The sequence below is a fragment of the Polypterus senegalus genome, chromosome 17 (assembly GCF_016835505.1).
Source record: "Polypterus senegalus isolate Bchr_013 chromosome 17, ASM1683550v1, whole genome shotgun sequence".
NCBI classification, from domain to species: domain Eukaryota; kingdom Metazoa; phylum Chordata; class Cladistia; order Polypteriformes; family Polypteridae; genus Polypterus; species Polypterus senegalus.
Window position 1 is genome coordinate 26583893 of NC_053170.1, and position 25803 is coordinate 26609695.

The window sequence follows — 25803 nt, forward strand, 5'->3', positions numbered from 1 at the left end:
TAACCTTTGAAAAACTTTATTCAAATATCAAAAATACTGATTATTGCCTATATTCCCCTGAAAGAAACATTCGATCACATCCTTTTGAAGGATGCTTTCAGCAAGATATTAACTTGCTAAAAGTTATACCACATCGATAATTACTCTATGACCGCATATACTCGTAATGCCACATTTTTGCAAACGGGTAAAACGTAATTTTACTGGAAATATACCATTAAAACAAATGGCCATACCACCAATTTGCCATTCATAATTTGTCTTAACATTTACTTACGAGTATATCCAGTACATCACAGTAGACATTAAAAACATCATGCATTAATTTCCCTGTATTTATTGCCAGGTTTAGTTGTCTATAGTTTACTGCAATTTTTAACTTGCCAAGTTTAAATTTTACAAGATAGGAAATTTTCCTGTGCGCTTGTAGATAATCCAGGTGGACATTACGCAAGTTTAAAATTGCACAGAAACTATACAATGCTACAGATTTTCAGGCACTTAAATTTGCTCACAGGGCCACCCACTGACCAGTGTAATGAATTTAAATTAATCACACAGATGGAGCACCATTAAAAAACAAAGTAATATTTCTGCAAGTGGCTTTATATCTTACACATTAAAATTAAAGGAAAATAAAATCTTACTGAACAGAGACTCAACTCTGATCATTAAGAAATAAAAATAGAAGATATTATTCAGTTTGTGCAGCAAAACAACTCTAAAACTAAATTTTGTCCAAAAAGTGGTATTCATAAGCATAAGTTGCTCTTCTAATTCACCATCTTGTTCTTAAGCAGACTGAATTGCTATAGGAAAAAGGAAATAAAGATGATAATCCTCCTACCAGAATGACACATCAAGCTTTGCTAGCACATTATACTAGCTGAATGTTAGCATTGTCTACAATATTTAAAACATTGTTCCTGCTTAAGTCATCAGAATGTTTGCATGCTTGTCTCCTAAACATTCATATACAAGCAAAGACTGTTCTTTAGCATTCTTAGGCATTCCTAACTTGCTTGACATTAACCAATCTACAGGATTTACTAAGATTCAACAGTAATGTGTTCAACTTTCTTTTATAGTCAGACAAGGACTACACCAACAATTTCTATTTACTGCAAAGCATAGCTTGAAAATGATTAAAACACTTTGGTTAATGGGTCAAAGTCAAATAAACTCTTAAAAATTGTCAACTTTTTTCCACATTCTAAATGAGGTTCCAAACAAACAAAAAGAAACTTTAAAAAAAAAAAAATAATAAAACTATACATGTGATGACACAGATACAAATCTCTAACTTCTGCTCTCACATACATTAAAAACAAAACTTTGCAACAATATTCACAGACAGCAACTCCTCATTTAATAATTTTTGTGATGACTGCTTTCAAGATAATATTGCCAGTCTCTCATATTCTGCTATTTTAACAGAGCTAACAGCATCAACTCTGTGGCTTATCTTGAACCAAAAGAACTGTATGCTGCCCTCCACTGGAAACAGACAGTACTGCTCTTTTCTCAAGTTGCTTCCCAGTCATTTCAATAGGACTCCATTCATCATCCTCTTCTCCAGTTCCTAGTTGCATGTTTGTGCCCATTCCCCATGCATAAAGATGCCCTGCAAAACAGCAATTTAACTTTAAGACACATTGTTGTACATATGTTATACAACACTCGCATCCCTGAACTAGAAATGACTTAAGCAGAACCCTTAGATTTCACATAGTGATTTTTGTTTATAGAGGCAATACATGACAACATGAACATCCAACAATCTCCAGTCTGAACTCCAATTGAAAAAGTTTACTTTGGGAATCATTCAATATGAATTCTTCTTTGCTTTTATAAAAACTAATTTTTGTAAACACAAATACAATTTGAAGGCAAAAAGTAAAACTGAGTAAGTACAACCTACCATTCCTTGTGACAGCATAACTGACAGATGCACCACATGCAACTGAGATTACATCAGTCAAAACGGGAACCAGAGTGGGGATTCTCTTTTCTTCTGCCTCTTTTCCTAGGCCAAGTCTTCCATATTCTGCTCTGCCCAGACTATATACTTTACCTAGAGAATGGAAAAAGCAACCCATTAATACACGGTACAATGTAATAAAGCACATTTAAAGCATTCTTGCCACTGCACAGTATTCGGGAGTTTTGGTAAATTGCTGATGATGCAAACTATCAAGACTTGCAAACAACCTGCACTCCCTCATCATTTTACTTCTGAAGACCTCTAACTAAACTATATTCAATTTATTTTGGCTAGAAAATTAAACATAAAACAGCTTAAGCATAGAATGCCTATATTTTCACTTTTAAATCATTGACCATCACAGTGAAAAAGGATCACACTCATTTTAACACTTGACAATATTATGAACAAAACTCCTGTCACATAGGCTGTGGACCACACTTTCCCCAACTACAAAATTACAGAGACACACTACAGGCCCCTAATAGTATAATGAAAAAGTTGTAAAAATATTCCATCAGTCACATTTACCCATTTTAACAAGCACAATCAAATGAGATTAAACATTTCAAACTATTTGTCTCTGCCTATCTTTTTAAGAAAAAGCTGAATAACTTCTCAAATACACTTTTAAAACACAATTTTAACTAAAATGATGGACATGTCTCTTCCCCCACCCCCGGGCAAAAGGTCACTGGCTAGAGGTGCAACAGTTCATGTTTTAATTATTGAGCTGCTGAATACAGGCCTTTATAGTTCACTTCTGGCGAAGAAAAAAAAAACAGGTATTATACATGTATTCATTAACTCTCACGTCCAGTGTTCTGGATTTGAAATTTAAAAAAAAAACAAAAAAAAAAAAAACACCCAAATCTAATATAGCTTTAATTTTACACTTATTATGAACAAAACTGTAACTAGTGTGATTTTTTTTTCCCCCTACTATTTGCATTTTCTGAAAAGGACCAAGAAATGGCATGCACCCCCTCCCGGTTTAATAAATGGCCATGTTCTCTAAATTGGAATCCTACATTAAGTTAAAAAGAAAAAAAAAGCTCTCTCGAATAGTTAAGAAACTAAAAATATACATTTTTTTAATTTGTATTTGTGAGATTGGTAAAAAGGGTCCCTCTGGTACGTATGAGCAAATCCATCATCCTGAAAATGAGAGCTAGCACAATCCTCCAACAGAACATTAGAACAATCTAGATGAGAACATGCCATTCAGATCATCAGAAAAGTGCACAAGATTTAATGTAAAAGCAATTCATTAATCTTTATGAATGATCAACTTATTGTTAACCCTCAGACATATTTCATACTAAAAAGAGAGGACTTATTGTGAGAACTTAAGATTTTATCTGCAGTATAGACACAAGACTATACTCCGCTAAAAATACCAATTAAATTTGATGTAAAAAGCATCACCTACAACACATTGAACAGAAACCTGACAAAGTCTAGGTATGATTAAAGTTTTGCACTTATGATTCAGTGGCTAATAAAGCATGCCCTTTACATTAGAGTTTAAAGTCAGTGCATTTTTTAGCTCTGTATTGTAGTAGTCCTACTTTAAATAAAAAATGGAAATTATTAATTAGTTACCTGTGGCAAAAAAAGAAGTTTGAATAGTTTTTGCCAGGAACTGTATATTTGGCAACAAGGTAAAATGTGAAAACCAATCCCAATTTAGAGAATCAGAGATGTTTCATGTTAACATGAAACAGGTTTTACAAAATAATGTTAGCTCTTATGACTAAGATTTCTATACAAATTTCTTGTCAAAATGAAAAGAACTTATCAGCAATTTCCCCAATTGCAGCACATGCCTCCGTTAAAATTAAGAGGTTTGCAATGTGCATGGACGTTTTGGTCAGACAAACATATGGAACAATTTAACTACATACTTTTGGCTACAGTGAGCAGCAGTAAAAAAAAAAAAAATCATTAAAATCCACATATAAAAACAATGAACACTGTTACTATATAAAAGGGTGAAAGACATGCACATTGCAAGAACAGTATTTCTTTGTCTCTTTCTGCTACCTTCAGAGTCAAGACACACTGTATGGTGCTGTCCTCCAGAAAATGCTACCCATGATTTTGTTGAGTTCTTGAAAGCAGTTAGATTAATCGGGGTGAAGCAAGAATTATTGCTCACAGTGCCTACAAAAAAGAAAATCAAGAAAGCAATAAAGCTAAATATAAATCATACAAATTTTTGTAAGTTTGCAGTAAGAAGAAAAAAAAAAAACAGTGATACAATACAATAGATGGCTTAGATACAAATATTGTGAATTTATACTTGCCTAGTTGGTGGTAATTTGAAAGCCCAAAGCCATACACATGACCTTCTCTAGATACAGCAAAAGTAAAGTAAGCACCACAAAACACATCAGAGAAAAGCACCCTTCCTTTGCCTTTAAACTTGATGCATTGAGGAACAAGGAGACGCTCTAAAACAAAAAATACATTATCAGGTGAAATAATTTTACAAATATTTGTATATAAAATACACAGCTGAATGTTTAATTTTGTACACCTTCCAACACCAATTTGGAGAAACAGCTAGTGAGGTAGACCACCTGGCATAGTAAATTCCAGAACAAGGGTTGGGGGGTTTCGGAAAACACAGTCAGTACAATTCCTATAACCATGAAGGTTTTGATTATTTAATATGACAGACTAGGAGGAGGCAATATAATTTGAAAGTATCAACAAATAACCCGCTTCATTACATGTGGGGCTAGGTGTGTGATAGCTGTGTTTATTTCTCTTTGGACACTCAGAATAAACAGTTAAAGCGAGGAAGAGCCACAAAACTGTCCTCATCCAAACAAACACCACAGCAGTATCTGAACCACTTTAACTTTACCACAAATGGTGTAATCAAAATTCCAATTAATATATTAAAATTAAAAACTGAAGAAAATCTGTTTACTTATTTTGTTTGGACATATCTGTCCAACACATTTATGTGTGTGTGTATGTATAATATATCTATTATATCTATATCTACATACATACATACATACATACATACCTAAAGGATTATTAGGAACACCATACTAATACGGTGTTTGACCCCCTTTCGCCTTCAGAACTGCCTTAATTCTGAGTGGCATTGATTCAACAAGGTGCTGAAAGCATTCTTTAGAAATATTGGCCCATATTGATAGGATAGCATCTTGCAGTTGATGGAGATTTGTGGGATGCACATCCAGGGCACGAAGCTCCCGTTCCACCACATCCCAAAGATGCTCTATTGGGTTGAGATCTGGTGACTGAGGGCCATTTTAGTACAGTGAACTCATTGTCATGTTCAAGAAACCAGTTTGAAATGATTTGAGCTTTGTGACATGGTGCATTATCCTGCTGGAAGTAGCCATCAGAGGATGGGTACATGGTGGTCATGAAGGGATGGACATGGTCAGAAACAATGCTCAGGTAGTTTGTGGCATTTAAACGATGCCCAATTGGCACTAAGGGGCCTAAAGTGTGCCAAGAAAACATCCCCCACACCATTACACCACCACCACCACCAGCCTGCACAGTGGTAACAAGGCATGATGGATCCATGTTCTCATTCTGTTTACGCCAAATTCTGACTCTACCATTTGAATGTTTCAACAGAAATCGAGACTCATCAGACCAGGCAACATTTTTTCAGTCTTCAACTGTCCAATTTTGGTGAGCTTGTGCAAATTGTAGCCTCTTTTTCCTATTTGTAGTGGAGATGAGTGGTACCCGGTGGGGTCTTCTGCTGTTGTAGCCCATCCGCCTCAAGGTTGTGCGTGTTGTGGCTTCACAAATGCTTTGCTGCATACCTCGGTTGTAACGAGTGGTTATTTCAGTCAAAGTTGCTCTTCTATCAGCTTGAATCAGTCGGTCCATTCTCCTCTGACCTCTAGCATCAACAAGGCATTTTTGCCCACAGGACTGCCGTATACTGGATGTTTTTCCCTTTTCACACCATTCTTTGTAAACCCTACAAATGGTTGTGCGTGAAAATCCCAGTAACTGAGCAGATTGTGAAATACTCAGACCGGCCCGTCTGGCACCAACAACCATGCCACGCTCAAAATTGCTTAAATCACCTTTCTTTCCCATTCTGACATTCAATTTGGAGTTCAGGAGATTGTCTTGACCAGGACCACATCCCTAAATGCATTGAAGCAACTGCCATGTGATTGGTTGATTAGATAATTGCATTAATAAGAAATTGAACAGGTGTTCCTAATAATCCTTTAGGTGAGTGTATATAACAAGAGTTGAAAAATACCTATTTAACTTCGTAATAGCAGTTTACCATTTAAAATGTAATCAATTTTAATACGGACATAATAAAAATTGTTTTTTAAATATATCAGAAGATGTGCTAATTTTCTTCTCTCCAAGAACACAAATGTAGACAGTGTATCCATTTATTAATAGGAACAATGACAACTACAAATATCAGCAAGTCTGCAGGAATTCCTAGTACAAAATTCACCAATTATACTTTACTTAGAAGTTATAATGGGAAGGAGGAAAAAATAAATAAATAATCAGTAAAAATTTTGTGCAATGGGCCTCATTCTATCCACGGCAAAGAACAAGTCTATGTGAAGCTGGCATAGATGAAACCACAAATGGTGTAGTTCACTGAATTTGCTTAAGAGATGCGGTGTTCATATGCATACTCTGTGGGTGCTTTGTTTGCCAAGTCCTGGCCAGCTAATGCGGTTTCATGTGAAGTGTAAACCTTAAAATTGTAATTATATTTTCCACTTGATCAGTGATCACACTTTGTTTAGATCATGGCACCGATTTAAATCCTCAATGTATGAAAATTTAACTGAAAATTTTGAAAATGGGATGTTAAGTCATGTGCAGACTTATGGCTCCATTTGCGCCCACTCAATTGTCAATTTGTTACAAAGTATAAACATTATTGCAAATGAGGAAATATGAGCCTGGTGTGGGTCACTGGTAGCCATACTTTTACAGCTGCCTGGAATACAGAAGCACACAATGATCTTCAAGTCTCCGTGTACGCATGCAAGGTCCATGTAAGGCAGTGTTTCTCAACCACTAGGCTGCTGATGCTGGTTTGCAAGAGGGTTGTGATGAGCACTCAGTCTCAGGTTGCCATAATTGGTTGGCATTTGACATGTGGGTAGCCTAAACAATCAGTAGCACTACACGACAGGCATACCCATTTTTAAGTGAGCTTGTTTCACCTATATATAGGTGAAACAAGCTCACTTAGAAACAGGTAAACCTACTCTGCAATAAAAAAAATGATTTGGGCATCATGAGATGTATCATGTGTAGCTTGTCTGGCAATCTGACAATTCCTACCACTAAATGGACAGGTTCACTTTGATCCATCTGCCAGCTCAAACTACTGAGGAGCCATTTAAGCTTACAAAGGAAAACTTAAGACATCATTGCAAGCAATGCAAATCAGTATACATTTTTTCTCAAAGTAAAAACTGTTACTAACATCTTTGCTTTATTTCCACTTATTAAAAAAATAATAACAATTAAAAACACACACCCCCCATGCGTATCTGGACAATAGAATGTAAGGTATGGATAGCTTTACAAGTGCAATGTCCAGTTGTGCACTCTTAACTAAGGAACACTACTGATAATAGCTGAACTTTAAAAAGTTCAAATAGCAATTACAAAATACTGAAAACATGTATAAAACAAATGTTTGTCTGATTGCTATCATGTGAAACACATTCTAACAGTCATGATTTGAAACATGCTTAACAAAGTAGTTAACAGGAGAAAAAAAAAAAGATTTTTGTTAAATTTAATATAGCAAACACTCGTATTACAAATTATCAAAACTAACCTAGGCCTCTCCTGCCTCCTCTGTTGGTAAACAGTTCAGGAACTCTTCCCAGTTGCCCTTGATCTCCACAACCTGAACTATAAAGGATGCCACCAGCTGTCAACATCATTAGGTGATCATTTCCTTAAAAAAAAAAAAAAAACCACACGCAACACATCATTAAACACTGTTGGAAGAAACCTAAGACACACAGCAAAACTTTCCTGGTAATATGTTTATTAAAAAAAAAAAAAAAAAGCAAGAAAATACACTAAGGTAGCTATACTTAACATATATATGTGTTATAGCAAAGGTTACCATAAGAGTTTCTAAAACCTTCAGTATTATGAAATGAACTTTGCTCAGCTCTATTAACACATACATTTATATGAGATCTAAGAGTTTAAAAGCTGATTACATGTTGTATACATAAAATGTAAAAGGGCAATACTTGAAGTATGTTCAAACATGCTACCAATTTTTATTTTTCTGATCACACTATGTATGTAAAAGAGCTAAGCCTGTATAGTTTAAGCAAAAGAAAATTAAGAGGCGACATGATTGAAGTGTTTAAAATTATGAAGGGAATTAATACAGTGGATCAAGACTAATTTTAAAATGAGTTCATCAAGAACACGTGGACACAGTTGGAAACTTGTTAAAGGTAAATTTCACACAAACATTTCTAGGAAGTTTTTCTTTACACAAAGAACAACAGTCACTTAGAATGAGCTACCAAGTAGTGTGGTAGACAGTAAGATTTTAGGGACCTTCAAAACTTGATGTTTTTTAGGAAGAAATAAGTGGATAGGACTGAAGAGTTTTGTTGGGCTGAATGGCCTGTTCTCGTCTAGATTGTTATATGTATGAAATTTATGTACCTGATGCAATTTTGACAACTGCATGATCCATCTTAAACTGCACTGGTTTGGCACATGGCTTCAATGGTTCTAAAAGACCAATTACCCCATTATTATCCTGCCAAAAAAAAAAAAAAAAGTTAGAATTACTGACAGTACTGAACTGAAAAGTGGCATACACAATCAACCCAGGGACATGCACTTTCAGAAGACAAGAGCTCTCAATTTTCAGTACAGCTCACAAGATTACAAAAGTATAAAGGGATAAAACATTTTCTGGTTAACAGTAATACAATTGTCACATTACCTTCTAACTTGTGATATTTGACTCCATCATTTAAGTGAAAACTCCCCATAAACTGACAGTTACAGGTATATAAATTAAACAAATTAAAAATTGTTTCTTGCACTGTCCAGTTGTTACTGGTTCTGTGTGCTTGTTTATATTTGAGGTTTACGCTTAACAAGATACTGCAATAAAAGTAGCAGTAACTTCCGGGTTCCAGAACACCACCACTGGAGGTCAACAACTCCATTACGGTCAAGAAAGCACACGGACCATTACTGTTTGACACATGAAACAATGACCAGTTTCTAAAGCTTCATTATAATTCTGAACCTCTCCATCAGTTTGGCATGACAAACTCTTGACTGAGGACAGGAAGCAGCTAGACAGATGGTGTGCATCACTCCCAACTCATTTGTTAATACATTCCCACTGTGAACTTGTTCTTGTTTGCCAGACTAAAACAAAGCCATTAAGATATTCCTCCAAACAGTAGCACTCTGGTGATTCTCTCTTCCGTCTGTTAAATAGGCGAGGCAGAATTAAGACTACAAATTTCAGAAAAGTACGGCAAGCTGCTGTACACATCTACTTAAGTTTTTACACTGCAATTATTTGATGAATATGATGAAGTGTATTTTTGTTAAATTGTCTAAAGATTTTAGGAAATTATGATTGGTGCGGTCTTTATGGAGCATTTATTTATTGATAGTTTGTATAAGCTTGCCCAAGTGAAACTCCTTATAACTAATACTACAAGAATATGCAGGATATTATCATAGTGTCATTGCTCCACTTAGTAATACTGTCATTTTTATTTAGAGTTTTCACCAGTGGAAACAGGCAATCAATATTTTTTTTCTAGTATAAAAAATTACAATATATTGAATAGTTTACAGGCAAAATGGGGATAGCTATTGGGCTTCTGGTGTGTGGTTAAGCAACAATAATCTATGGGTAAAATTACTAACAGAACATTAACTTATTTTGAAGTTACGGAAAAGAAAACAATTACCCTGAAAGACCCCCAGATGTAGACTCTACCATCTTCTGTTAATGCAGCTGTATGGCTATCACCTGCTGATACTTGAATAATTTTCTCATTTAACTCAACTTTCGCAGGGACCATTTCAGAGCCTTCCTCATTAGTGTCACGACCAAGAGCACCTTCATCATTGCACCCAAAGGTATAAATCTAGAGTGAACAGAAAAAAATACAGAATTACATTTGTTTAGAAACCAACAATGAATGAAAAATCTATTTATCAATTTAAACAAAATTACTCCTCAGGACGCAAAGTATCGATAGCTATTGAATACTTGTTCCAAACTATTCGAAAGGATTCATACAATTTTTTTCAAATCTTGTCTGAACTATGTTAATGACACAGTGACATACTTATTAAATTAGACTTGTCAACAGACCACCAAGACTCTACTGAAATGCTGTATCAATAACCTGTCAAAAAGTCCGATAACACATCTGGGTAATTTTTCACCTTAACATGCATAGAAAAAATTGATGTATTTAAGAGTCCAACTTTAAACACACAGCTGTGAAACAGGGTGCACTACACAAGACTGCCTTTAATTTCCTTGTACACCTTTTTCATAATGCTGGAAAGAAGTGTTTAGTAGGTAAATAATAAAAATGCATTGAAATGAAGTCTTCATGTTTATACCTAAAGTATTTAATAATTACATTTTCCTTCTCAGATTTGTGGGACTAAAATATTTTTCATGAGGTGCTAGGTATATGACCCAAACAAAATGTTACAGCTCTGTCTTGGGCTGCCTAACACAAAAAATTACTACAGCTATTACAAATAAACCTCAACAATTCAGCATATAAAAAAGGTGCTCATATCAAGATCTGAAAATTATCCCACTCACCCACCAAACCCACTCTTAAAAGAGCAAGAACAATTATTTTCTAAACTTAACTATGATGAAAATTAAGAAAATTAAATTTTGGAAGTTACAAGAAAACAAAACAAAGGTCAAGTTCTAGAAATTCCCACCTGTCCACTTTTCATTAAACAATCAGCCAGCGACAAGAACTAGAATATTTTCACTCTTGCGACTGGCATTTTAAAAATGATTATAACAATCATTTGACAATTTTAATATAACTAAATTGAGCCAAATGCTTATTTCAGCTAGGATATGGAGTCCATAAAACTAGAAGAGTCATGAGGAGCATTTGTTTTCCATCAATCTGAAATAGGATAAAAGACATCAATAATTAAGTTTAGCTAGTATACTTATTTACCAATGTGCCGAAAGTACTGGATTACCAGCAGAAGTGGGAAGGTACACTGGGTGCCTTAACCTTGTCCTGTAAGATTTTAGGTTTACTAAGGTGGAGATAGCTATTTGGGGAAAGGAAGGGTTATAGCAATTACAATGCATGACTAATTAATACAATAAAATCTGATTTCATAGTTTGATCGTTAGTCATATTTATCAACTTAGCAACTGGGACCGGTTATTCATTTCGCACCACCTCTGTATAGGATTGACATGACCATAAGTGAATTTACACCTATACATATATACATGTGTGTGTGTATATGTACATACATACATACATACTAGGGGGCTCACCAACCCCTGTGTTTGGTTAATCTGATATACAATTTTACATTTTTTTTTGTTTCTTTGGAATTGTTTCAATTTCATTATTTGCACTTTTAACTTTAAAGCTTCAGTAAAAACAATATTTTTTGGAGACACATTGTGACAACGCAACAGAACTGCCCATGAGCGAGTATTGTTTCTGTTTCTCTAATAAATAATCCGACTTGTTCTAATGTTTGTCACTGTGATTTATTGATTGTCACAGCAAAAGCTATGCTCACAGCAACCTGTAAACATTTTAATACAAATGGCATATTACTCTCCCCTTTGGTGTCTAATGTTATTCGCGGAATATATACATTACCTTTCTTGACGCCTGTTAAAATTCGTATCGCTTTTCCAGGATCATAAATATACACCTGACCGAATTGTGTTTTCTTTGAAATTAAACTTGTTGCTTTAACTGTTGCGGGACCACAAATTCTCATAGTGTATGGTCCATTATTGTGTAAATCCACGTTTTGTGCATTGAATGATGTGAATGCGAAATGACTTTGTTGTCTACTCTTTGCCTTTTATTTCTGACCTTACTCTGTCCTGCTATTTTTTCCAATTACACCTGGTTCTGATCATTAATCACCTTTTATTTGTGGTAATCCGATCTTTACTATCTTGTCTTTGATACTGTAGTGACTGACGTGATAAAAAAGTGTCACAAAAGGTTTACTTGATCAATCGCCGTAACCCCAAACAACTTTCTAGCACCCTCTTCAACCCCTCCTTCGCTGGGTCTCGCCTCCCCTTACCGCATCGATCAATACCCTGCCATCAGTCTTCCGTGCTGTACTCCATCCTCCCTTAATCAGACCTAATAGTCACTTAAAACCCAAAAGGCTTCAACTTGGCTAGGATGCTACAATACTTTCGAATTTTACTGCTTTCATATTCTGTACCTTTCTCTGCATGTGTATCACGCCATTGTTTGTTTGAGCCTTTCGAATTCCACTGCTTTCATAATCTCTTATCTGCCTTTTTTTCTCAACTCTTGGTGTGTGTATATATTATATATATATATATATATATATATATATATATATATATATATATATATATATATATATATATATATATATATGTATATATTTAAATATTCACATATGCACACACAAAATAAACGTGCTTCGCAGGAGAGAAGTAGTGTGTTTAAGAAGTTATGAAAAAGAAAGCATTTTAAAAATAACGCAACACGATTGTCAATGTAATTGTTTTGTCACTGTTATGAGTGTTGCTGTCATCAAGGATTTGATTATCAATAATTCTTTCAATCAGCTTCGTATTTTTAGGACGTGTTTTGTTCAAGTTACATTCCGTGTTTGTCAACCATTGTAAAGATAACAGGTTTCATTCATCGAAGTGTTCACTACCCAAATCGGTACTCGTGAATCTAAGATGTTTAACAGGCATCCCTGGTATTAAGTTGTGGATTTGCCTGCGAATATTTAGCGGCAGCGTGTCTATGAACTAGTGGAACTGCCTGTGAGTATTTAGCGACAGCATCTCTATGAACTTGTTGATTTGCCTGCGAGTATTTAGCGATAGCGTGTCTAATAACTTGTGGATTTTTCCTCGAGTATTTGGCAGCAGCGTCACGAAGTTGTTTCCATCTAGCTGCATCAGAAAATGTACCACAACGTCCGACATGCCTCCTTTTTACTGTTTTCTTATAGCTTGGATTGCTACTGTCATAATTGTTTTGAGTTTCGGGAAGCGAGTTCTTTGATCGATGGTGATCACCTCATAGACATGTTAATGGGGGTACGGTTGGAACGGTAAAGGAAATGGGTACCTGAAAAGTAAACTAAGTCTAAAATACTTACACAATAACTATAATCGTAATAAATGAACAATAAAACAGCGGAGAAGCCGTGGATTAAATAAAAAGGCTGCAGTTATCAGCAGGGAGACATGAATACCGGGGCGAAGCAAGGAAGGGAATGAAGAGACTGGAGCGACGGACGGCCTTATATGGGCAGGCAGCCAATTATGGGGGAGGCGTAGAAATGGGGGATGCAATATAGGCAGGTGGGGACGGGGGACGTAACACCGCCTCACACAGCGACCGAGCTGCAGGCTATAGACGTATATATGTATACGTAAATAGAATTCAGTTATGACCGTTATGCGTAGAATTTCGAAATGAAACCTTCCCAACTTTTGTAGGTAACCTGTATGGAATGAGCCTGCCAAATTTCAGCCTTCTACCTACATGGGAAGTTGGAGAATTAGTGATGAGTGAGTCAGTGAGGGCTTTGCCTTTTATTACTATAGATATATATACACGCACACACAGTATCTCACAAAAGTGAGTACACCCCTCACATTTTTGTAAATGTTTTATTATATCTTTTCATGGGACAACACTGAAGATGACACTTTGATACAATGTAAAGTAGTCAAATTTATAGCTTGTATAACAGTGCAAATTTGCTGTCCCCTCAAAATAACTCACTCAGCCATTAATGTTTAAACCGCTGGCAACAGAAGCGAGTACACCCCCAAGTGAAAAATGTCCAAATTGTGCCCAATTAGCCATTTTCCCACCCCGGTGTCATGTGACTCAGTGTTACAAGGTCTCAGGTGTGAATGGGGAGCAGGTGTGTTAAATTTGGTGTTATCGCTCTCATACTGGTCACTAGAAGTTTGACATGGCACCTCATGGCAAATAACTGAGGATCTGAAAAAAAAGAATTGTTGCTCTACATAAAGATTGCCTAGGCTATAAGAAGATTGCCAACACCCTGAAACTGAGCTGCAGCACAGTGGCCAAGACCATACAGTGGTTTAACAGGGCAGGTTCCACTCAGAACAGGCCTCGCCATGGTCGACCAAAGAAGTTGAGTGCACGTGCTCAGCGTCATATCCAGAGGCTGTCTTTTGAAAATAGACTTATGAGTCCTGCAGAGGTTGAAGGAGGGGTGGTGGTCAGCCTGTCAGTGCTCTGACCATACGCCGCACACTGCATCAAATTGGTCTGCATGGCTGTCGTCCCAGAAGGAAGCCTCTTCTAAAGATGATGCACAAGAAAGCCTGCAAACAGTTTGCTAAAGACAAGCAGACTAAGGACATGGATTACTGGAACCATGTCCCGGGGTGTGATGAGGCCAAGATAAATCTTCAGATGGCCAACATGTACTGTGAGATACTGAAGCACAGCATGATCCCCTCCCTTTGGAAACTGGGCCATGGGGCAGTATTCCAACATAATAATGACCCCAAACACACCTCCAAGATGACCACTGCCTTGCTAAAGGTGCTGGACTGGCCAAGCATGTCTCCAGACCTAAACCCTATTGAGCATCTGTGGGTCATCCTCAAAAGGAAGGTGAAGGAGCGCAAGGTCTCTAACATCCACCAGCTCCATGATGCCATCACGGAGGAGTGGAAGAGGATTCCAGTGGCAAACTGTGAAGCTCTAGTGAACTCCATGCCCAAGAGAGTTAAGGCAGTGCTTGAAAATAATGGTGGCCACACAAAATATTAACACTTTGGGCACAATTTGGACATTTTTCACTTTTGTTGCCAGAGGTTTAGACATTAATGGTTGTGTGTTGAGTTATTTTAAGGGGACAGCAAATTGACAGTTATACAAGCTGTACACTGACAAAGTGTTATATCTTCAGTGTTGTCCCATGACAAGATAAAATATTTACAAAAATGTGAGGGGTGTACTCACTTTGTGAGATACTATACATACATACATACATATACACACATAATTGAACACAATATTACCACACTGACACATGAATTACTGAAAACCAAAATTATTCGGGATATTTTCATTTAGTCTTTGTAAGCATAAACGTTTCAAATCAGGTTTGTCAAAAGTACTTTTACAGGTCTGTGTGATATTGCAAGTTGTATGTTTGCATCAATATACCGAAGACATCAGCCAGTTAATACCTATAAGGGCAGTGTTCTCCCCAGAAATTTTTTCCAGCCGGTTGGGGCGGGGCTCACATAAGTGATCAGACTTAAATTGCTTACATCTGTGTACAAATTCAGAATTAGCCACTGAATTTGAAGTTAAGTGCAATAATTACTTCTGATGGGAGGCAGCATCGCTTGGACTCTGTCATCTAAATGTGTGTTGTATGTGCTTTCACTGCATTAGTTCCATTTTACTGGTTACACTAAAACGTCAGCATTAAAAAGTTAACGAACAAAAAAAGTTTCCTTATTAATTTTCAGCAATTATACTGTGTTTTAGTAGTGCACATCTCTGCAATTACACACTTCAGTTAGCACATTAGATATAGTAACATTGGAGAGATTTCCCTCATGCTACAAAGCATTAAGTGCTAAGTCAAATGAATGTCTAGCCAATCTGGAAGCTTTCAAACACTAAATAAATCTTACTTTAAAACTGAACATATGATGCAGTTGTTTTTGTCACCATTGCAGAAGAATGTGCAGATGTGAACAAGGGTGGCGTCCTGTCCAAGACTGGAACCTGTCTTGCTACAAATAGCCAAAAAAAGCATCTACTTCCAGTTACACTAAAACGGACAAGCCAGTTAGAAAATACATTGTGACTTGGATAGATAGTTGAAGTCATGATCATAACACCAGGGGCCTCATGTATAACGCTGTGCATAGAACTCACATTATAACATGGCATAAGCACAAAAGCGGGTATGTGCGTACGCACAGAAAAATCCAGATGCATAAATCTGCGTGTTCGCCAACTTCCACGTTCTTCCGCTACATAAATCCTGCCTGCTGCCCCAGCCAACTCCGCGCTGAATTACAACTCTTTGAATATGCAAATCAATATAAACAGCCCTAAAGCTCAGTGTTCTGTGAAAAGACAATGGCAAAGACATGAGGGAAAATAGAATTTCAGCGAATACCAAGTGAAGGCAAAGAAAAACGTACTATTTGTTGGTTTAAACAGTGGTATAAACAGCAAAAGGAAGCTGAACAAGTGACATATCGTGTAGAAGAAACTCGAAAGCTCAAGTTCACAAAGTCGCACAGTGCCCAAAATAAAAAAAAAAAGTTGTCAGATATCAAAGCCGCCGTGAAAAGGCGAGTCGTAGCCCTGTATTTGAGTGTCATGTAAAAGCTTATTAGGGTACAGAGAAGAAAAAAAAAAAGCACATAGTTGAGAAAAAAAGGCACAAAATGTCAACTTTAATCTTGAAATTTCCACTTTAATCACGTAGTTTACTTTGTCACTAAAGTAGATCATAAACTTCATCTTAAATTTGTTTAATTTACTAGTTTCTCAAATCCCATCGTAACTAAAGTAGCACATTAAATGCTTTGTTTTGTATTTGATCTTCTATGTGCTCTGTGTGTGTGTATCACTACGTGCTTTCAGGCTTTCTCTTCCTCCGACAGTACACAGAATCCATTACATTCGAGATATTACAGCACTCTGAAAAATTTAAATACTGAGATGTATACGTGATATTTTCATGATGATAGGAGTTAAAGCATGTTATTAAAACATGGGAGCATGGTGGCACAGCGATTATTTATGTCTCACGCAAGATGCTAGCTGCACCAGGCACGACCTTCAAAGAAATACTTTATTGTAGCAGTACTGTCTCTTTCAAACGTATTAACCTCCAATTCCTGTCCTTACTTTTCTTTGTCCAAATACCCAATTGCCATACAATCAGCTCTGTAATAGACGTTAAGCCATCTGTAAGCTTAGAATAGCGATTCTTCAAAATATTTAAGGAACATTGAAATATCTTTGCAGTACGTGTTTAATTATTCTATCCATCTATCCTTCCAGTGTTGCGTTAGCACCAGCAAGAATACAGTGCGAGGCAGGAACAATCCGTGAATGGAGCTCCAACGACTCGCTAGCACTGGCACCATGTCCTCACATGTTTAATTATTAACATTATAGATTTAAATTAAGTTAAAGTTTTACCTGTATAATAAACATATTGCAGCACTTCATCATAAAAATGACATTGTCATCATATGTAAATATGCACTTTATAAAGTGGCTCAGGTCATGCAATATTTTAACTGTATTGCAAGTTTACAGTGAGGTGACTGTACTTAGAAGTACAAACAGTTCTACAAGGAGCACTTGATGGATTGCGTTTATAGTTCTTGGGATGAAACTGTTTCTGAACCGCGAAGAAAGGCCCTGAAGCGTTTGCCATATGAGTGCAGTTCGCGTGTGCTTGATGCTGTATACCGATAATTCTTTTTACGATCAGCTGCTGTACAGCTGTGATTCACACTAAGATACAGTGATATAAAGTGGTGCAGTGAGAGTATATTGGAAAAAGATGATCCGCTGTGGGAACCCCTAACGGGAGCAGCTGAAAAAAGAAGGTGCAGTGAGAGTAACAACGCTAAAGCAGTTACGGTATTTGGAATAGTTTGACCATTATATTGTTACAGGTTAATTACAATCAGATGCATTAAACCAATAAAAAATATGCGGTTAATTTCAGTGTATTTATAAAGCCGCGTCATGGATCTAAAAAAAAAAAGAAAAGAAAGGTAACCACACAGGAACAGTAGCACTGCTTTGACACTTGGTGCCGCCAGTCTGCAAAACCGAGCGCAGAACTTGCGTATGCCAGGGTATGAGCTACCATGGAAATGTGCGTGGCTTTACGCCAAGTTTAGGTTTTATACAATCGCAATTTGAAAGTGGAAATGTTCTAGTGCAACATTTTTGTGCGTACGCACCGTTTACACACGAGGCCCCTGGAGTATGGGTACGAATCATTCATTTCTTTATGGAGGCTATGTATGTATGTTCCTTTGCTAAACAAATAATCTCACCATCATGTCACCTCACTCAAATTTGTGACACAAGAAAAGTGGAAATAAAAGCCGATTGTACAAATTATGTATTTTTATTACTCGGCCAATTCCATAATGGGATAAAAGTGAGAACAAAGAAACAGCTTTTTTAAAGGACAACAGAAGTTTTAAAGTGTCATTATACCCACAATACTATACCAAAATTCAAGGTCTGTGTTAAGTAGGCATTTAAGTCAGTGTAAAAAATAAACATGAAAAGGCCCTAAGTAAGGTGCATACCATGGAAAGGGCACTAAAAAAGACTTTTAAAAAAGACTGATAGGAATGGGTTCAAAGCTCTATACAAGGCAGCACTGAATTAAAACTGAATGAGCCATGAGAGTTAAAAAATAAAATCTGCTTGAGAGGATGCAACTGAAAGGCCTGTTAGCAAATGAAACCAGACTTTTTTTGGAAAGTTCTTGTGTTATAAATGTATGCTAGTTGAAACACACTTGCTCAAAAAACTAGATTAAAATACACAGCTGGCAGTATCATTGTACATTTACGAAACTCTCTCTGTTCTTGTTTTAAATAAATGGCTTATCTGTTTTCCCTTAAAGATAGGGTGAGAAGCTCAGTCATCCGGGAGGGGCTCGGAGTAGAGCCACTGCGCCTCCGCATCGAGAGGAGTCAGATGAGGTGGCTCAGGCATCTGATCAGGATGCCTCCTGGACGCCTCCTTGGTGAGGTGTTCTGGGCACATCCAACTGAGAGGAGGCCCCGGGGAAGACCCAGGACACGCTGGAGGGACTGTGTCTCCCGGCTGGCCTGGGAACGCCTTGGGATTCTCCCGGAAGAGCTGGAAGAAGTGGCCAGGGAGAGGGAAGTCTGGGCCTCTCTGCTTAAGCTGCTGCCCCCGAGACCCGACCCCGGATAAGCGGAAGAGGATGGATAGCTTATCTGTTAACCACATAGAGCGATCCAAATACAAAACAGTTCCAAAGATTTTCTTAAACAGTACTTAAATAAAGATTTTGCCATCTTAACAGGCATTTTGCTACACAATACTGTACGTAACAGAAAAGACACTTACAGTGCCAGATTTTCCAAGGCAAACAGTATGCATTCCACCAGCTTCAGCTTGTACTATTTCTTCGGGTAAGCTGACCAGAGCAGGTTTTTTTCTCTCCAAGACATCCACTCCCAAGCCAAGCTGACCCACATCACCCTGCCCTAATGTCAGAACCTGGCCGGGCAATGTCCTATGAGACTTATGAGATACTATAATTTGAGATTCAGAGAGAGAGAGAGAGAGAGAGAGAGTGTTAATTTAAACAAAGTATTTCAAAGCTTTACTTATAAAAAAAATAAATAAATAATATATAATTCATTCATATATTTTATATATGGATGAAATACAAGAATCAAGAAGACTCCAAGGCTAATAAGCATCTGTGTGGAATCTGCATATTCTACTATTCTGTTTGGGATTTGCTGCAACAATTTCAAAAATGTGCATGTTAGGGTAACTGATAATAAAATGGCAAGAGAACTGTGTGCGCATTGTAAAATGTAATTGCCCTCCATTCGGGATTTTCTCATACACTGCATACAGATCTGGAAGGAGCTTCAGTAAAAAATGACCTTGGGCAGAATAAGCAGGTACTGGAAAATAATGTTTTGAATCCATTCGCCCAATCAGTATATGCTTTCATCATTGAAAATACCTTTGACTTTTTTAGATGCCTTTGTTTCTTCTGTTGCTGAATGTCCTCGCTTCACAGCCTTTTTCCTAGGCATCTTATTCTTTAAGGATAAAATATAAGATAAAAAATCATCAATAATGTAAAGTTCAAAAAACACATTTTACAGCACCATGTTAAAATCAGAGGTTTCTAAGATAATTCTATCATAGTAGTAATATGTCAGCATATTATTCATGGACCAAGGTGAAGATAATATAAAAGCAGTATACATTTACCAAAAACTAAGTAAACAATTAAAATATATTGTACAAGAAAACTTTATATATAATAAAAAAAAAAAAAAACAAACAAACACCACCACTCACTAATTTCATGATAAATTCTGTTTAGCACTGCATGAATTTCATTTGAGGCCCCCTTTGGGTTCGAGCTGACAAATTCAACAAAAATTGATGGGGGTTTGACAAAGATTTATAATGAATGATATAATCATGTAGTCCAAGATGATCTTAAAATGTGTATAAACTATGCGCATCCAGTGACATTTTTTGAACACCGATTAATTCTCACTATGATCCTTACCTCGATTCATATGCATGACGCTAAAACTTCAAACAATTGCAGCTCACAGCTAACTGATCGTATATCACTCTCAAAACATGCAGGAATCACTATTTTATTTCCGAACTAATTCCATAACAGGATTAGAACATCATCAAAAGCCTTTTTGTGCCCTAAAAGAGCATTTGAACGTCACTTATTTTACACCATGCAGGATTTTGATTACTACAATCTCACTTTGACATTCAAGCTTTAACAATTAAAATAATAAACAGTAATGTAGTAATGTTAGTTTGTCAGATGAACACATATCAGAAAATTTGTTTCTGAACTGCATTTATACATAGACTGTTTCCATTTCCTTTTGTGAATTTCAAGGTCTAGTAAAGGTAATAAGGGTAGCACAATACATTTTAATTTTACCTAGGTCTTGGGGGAAAAAAAAGGCCAACATAGGCACCAAGCCAGCTTTCAAAACAATATAAATTGCTTTGCATTTAATCAAGCAATCTACCTACAGATATTAACACTGCTGACGATAAAATAGCACCTTCATAGAAAATAAAACTACAATTGAAAGCAATATAAAACAATAACTGCAGCTGCTTTGAAACCAATGTCTTCATGTTTGTAAAAACAGAGATAGAATTTGCAAGTGAAATCAACAGAAGAGTCAGTCTACTTGGAAAGCCAGCCTAATGTGGCAACTTACTTAAAGGTTCCATTTCCATTAGAAAAATTAAGTTTCCACTTTTCTCATGAACATTTTATGAAACAACTGTGTTTCATCTTCTTCATAACAAGACTAGGAAGGGGACATAATTCCAGTTTCCTGTTCTGAAAGAAAACATTTGTGGCAATACATGAGGCGCAAAGGTCCCATGCATAATTTTCTTAAAAATGTATTTACTTTGAGGCTTGCACAGATCTATAAAGGGAGACTCAAATGTTTCCCATCCTCTCCATGGACTAATTGTAGTGCCAAAAGGAATCTAAACATTGTGCCAGATTAATTTCTAAGACACTGTGCACCGTTTGAGCATCATTGACATTTTCAATGACATTTTTTAAATAATGAAAAAACCCAACCAGGGTTCAAAATAGGCCTTATAATTAAGGTTGGGGTTTTTTTTTGTTTGTTTTAAATACTGATTCCTTATTAAGCCCTAATTTTATAAATAAGACTTGCTTTCTTTTCATGTATTTTATAAAGCAGTTGCCTACCTTAGTTACAGCTGTGTATTCCTACTAAATCACAGTTTTAATGGGATTCTTATCTGTATTAAGCATGGCATTACCTCTCAGTTTTTAACTTGTTTCAATACCTAGTACCCAAATGGGCTCAGCTTTCCAAAACATGCTGTTTAACATTTAATTCCCTTAAAAAAAAATAAAAAAACCTTGTAATTCAAGTGGACACCTGTTAATGATCTACAGGTGACAATTAGTAAACTTGTAGCTTTAAGTATTAACTTTCATTTTCAACTTTAGAAAAATAAAATATGAAATTACAAAAAGCTAATACTATTCTGAAGATACAAACACAAAAATAAATTTCACCGTGGACTTTGTAACATAAAAAAATACATGCAGTTATGCATTTCTGACTGCAGAATGATAAGAAAGGCAAAAGTAACATGGTGAAAATGGAGTGTTACGTATTTCCCCATCACATTTAATATATTACACAAATATTAACAACCGTAAAAAGGTGTGTTCATTTGACTTACTGAATGCATGCAAAACAAACTCATATCTCAAAACAAGATTCTGGTCTATGTCTACATCCCCTTTCTCAAACTGAAAATTAAAGCTTGAATTACATCATCTCAGTTGTTTGTCCACACATTTTGAGAAAATGTGTTTTCTGATTAACTCTTCATTTAAATATGTAGAAAGTTTACATTTCAGTAAAACAATTTAACCAGATGAATGCTTGAACTTCTCATGACAACAGTTATATCTGGTTGGGATCTGGTATTCATGACGAACCCAACTTTTTTTTTTTTTTAACAGAAAAGTAAAATGGATAAAAGGTCTCCACTTATTTATCAACAAAGACTATCTTTGTCTTCATCTTTAATTCCACACCCACCCCGCCCCGCCCATTCTAGGTGGGGTTGATGTGCCTGGTTAACCTTCTTCATACAGTTCTGTCCTCCACTTCCTATCTAGAATGTTTTTCTTCAGATCTTCATTTACTTTACCCTTCCACCACAACTTCAGCCTCCCTCACTTTCTCTTACCCTGTACTTCCATTTCCATCACTATATTGCACACATTCATTGTCTCTCCTCATCACATATTCATACCACTTCATTTTACTTTCCAGTACTTTCTTAGACGTCTCTCCCACTTTTATGGAGCCACTGTTCCATTTCTTATTCTGGACTTTTTGGTAACTCCACAAATCCATCTCAACATTCTCGTTTCTGCCACATCAAACTTCTTCTCCTGCGCTCCCTTTACTGCCCATTACTGGTCTTAAAAACCTTACCTTTAAGCTTTGACTTAATTCTTCAATCATACAACATTCCTGATACCTTCTTCCAATTGTTCCATCCACATTGCTCTCTATAGGTTCTCTGCTTTTACTTCTCCATTATGGAGTAACACCGTTTCTAGTTATGTGAACTTACCAACTTTTTAAATAGTTCTCCCTGCAGGCTAACTTCTGAATCTCGATCATCATCATACCTCAGTTATTCTTATCTTCCACAGACTTTTTGAAATCGATATATTTTGATACCATTAATATTACCGATTGGCTGTCTAAACGCTGATATGTTGTATATTTAATTCCAGGTCGTGTCACTTTTTTTGGCTTGAGAAACTTAATTCGTTTCCCAAGCCAAATGTTGTGCTCATCTATTTGGCCCAGTTCCAACTAATTACTGGGAGGGTAATCACTGTAAATATTTCACACAACACTTAAATAAGTGAAAGCTTTGAAATTACACAAATGCAACTGAAGTAATTTAAGTCAGCATTGAGAAAGAGGATATAAAAATCACTTTCCTTTCTAATCGTTACATATTTCAAAACTATACGTTTTGCACTCTTCGAAAAAAGCGCCATGAAACACACAACGGCAAATGGAAAGAATCACAGCTGCGGACGATTAAGGAATGGGCTCGAAAATCTGATAAATGCCTACATACGTGATGCCAAACTCTTCGCTCAAAATAAAAATAACACAAACGTTCGCTGTTATGCTAAATCTCTTTATGCTTAGGGAATATCGCAGCTGCTACTAGGCCAGCTGCGTGCAACGACCCGTCGCACTCAATTTAAATCAGGGGATTAAAAAAAGAAAAAGGGAGCGCCTGTATTGGAGCAGAGCCTGCATTTAACTTATCAACAAAGCAGAACAATGAAAACCTAAAGGCAAAACTTTACCGATGCGACTAATCGGCTACTGAAATCCACACAGGCAACAGAAAGAGGAGCAGGGAAAAAAAAAAAAAAATCACAAGGCCCGCCGGGTCACACAACTCACTCAATACGTTAACTTGCAAACCGTCACGCGGACACACACTGTGAATCCAAGAAACGCCCCCTTCAGCGCTTCAGGTTTGTGTTTTATTACCTAAAAGTTAGTAAGGATTTCGTTCGATAATTTCACATCCCCACAACCTGGATTTCGATTTTACAATAAAGCACATGCTTGCGCAAGCCGTAACACAACAGAGCAGCGCGCACAACGCGGGATTCCAACCCAGCGGGGCAGCGCCGGTCACATAGTGCGGGGAGTGAACAATAAACAACAGACTATTAACCGTAAATAAAGAATGCTTAGTCACTAAACACACCCTAATAAAAAAAAAAATAAAAAAAACCCGTCAGTCCACACGTCAGCGTTATAGTCAAAGCGCAGCACACGTGCTTTTAAACACACAAAAAAAGACATTTAGTAGGACTACAAAAAGATGCCACCTCCCCAGCGTAAACCCGAACTGAAAGGTTAATTACTAGAAAACTGTTCTTGCGACGCTTAAAACCACGTCGGATACCATAAAAAGTATCACGAGTAAAACAGCATTCACAATTTTACCTTTTCTGCCTTAGCAGCCATCGCGCTTCCTACTCGAATGACCTGTGACGCCACACGCACGACTCGACGTAATGCACCGTCAAACCCTGCGTCACGCCGCACCTTAAAGGCACAGCTGTCATTATTTTTTTTAAGCTCACCCAGTTACGGAGCAAAAGGTTCGTCTTAATTATCATAACACCACGCCCCATTTTAATTACATGTAAGCATATCTGCATAGATCTGGGCCTCTTTTACCAAGAGCGTTAGGCTGAGAAAATGTAGTTCTTACTTCGACTTCCATACGTAAATACATACATGCCTACATAGATGGTGCTTTATTTATCTCTTTTGGGAAATACTGTAACAAATAATAACAAGCTCCCCGCAAAAGCACACAAGAATTACAAAAGCTGTGACTTGAATGAAAGTGCATAGTTATGGGTGCCAAAGAGAGTATATGCTGCATTGTTCATAATGACCAACAGTTTTGTCTTTATTATTATGGAGGAATATTTTGGACAAAGCTAAATAAATAAAAGTGCTATGAAATGTTTCAATAAATAAATAAGAACATGAATTGTGAGTATTCTGTACATAATTAAATGCATCACAAAATATATATTTTTATTGCTTATTTTTTCACATATTTCCTCATTTCTTATTTTTTGTGACACATTTGCCACATGAAATAAACCCTAAAAAGAAAACTGTCACTTTCACTCATCAAAGTTACAAGGGTGGGCTTTTTTTTGATTGGAGAATCATCCAAAGAGTAAGAATAATAATTAATTATATTTAAATAGCACTTTTCTCAGAAAGAAGGAAACCACTTCAACCACAACCAATGTGCAGCACCCACCTGGATGATGTGACGGCAACCATTATTGCACTGGTATGCTCACCACACATTAGCTAATAGGTGTTGAAGGTGTGAGGGAGAGAGAACCAGTTAGTGGCAGGGAGTGATTAGGGTGCTAGAATGGACAAGGCTGTTGTGGGCAATTTAGCCAGGGCATCAGGATACACACTACTCCTTTCAAAAGACGCCCTCAGTTTAATGTTTCATCTGAAGGTTGCCACCAGTTTAGTATAACACAGTGCGCATACCCTGTGGTTTGTGTGTGGATCCCAAAGCCTCAGTGCAGTGATGGGGGAACTGTGTGTAAATATGATG

The 25803-nt window shown here is 36.7% G+C and overlaps 1 protein-coding gene across 3 annotated transcripts; it reads right to left on the bottom strand.

The window, feature by feature from the left end:
- rcc1 (regulator of chromosome condensation 1) lies at positions 1-24735 on the bottom strand. Of its 3 annotated transcripts, none has more exons than XM_039739966.1 (10): positions 24648-24735; positions 20054-20132; positions 19420-19607; positions 9973-10152; positions 8693-8789; positions 7833-7955; positions 4294-4440; positions 4031-4150; positions 1922-2074; positions 1-1624 (listed from the first exon to the last, which is right to left on the bottom strand). In XM_039739966.1, the coding sequence occupies exons 1-10, from the start codon at positions 24666-24668 to the stop codon at positions 1449-1451; spliced, it is 1284 nt and encodes a 427-aa protein (XP_039595900.1). In that variant the 5' UTR covers positions 24669-24735; the 3' UTR covers positions 1-1448. The 3 variants fall into 3 exon arrangements, with proteins under 3 accessions (XP_039595900.1, XP_039595902.1, XP_039595901.1); XM_039739968.1 differs by lacking the exon at positions 24648-24735 and adding an exon at positions 24566-24623; XM_039739967.1 differs by lacking the exon at positions 24648-24735 and adding an exon at positions 24183-24282.
- Between the last annotated feature and the right edge of the window lie 1068 nt (positions 24736-25803).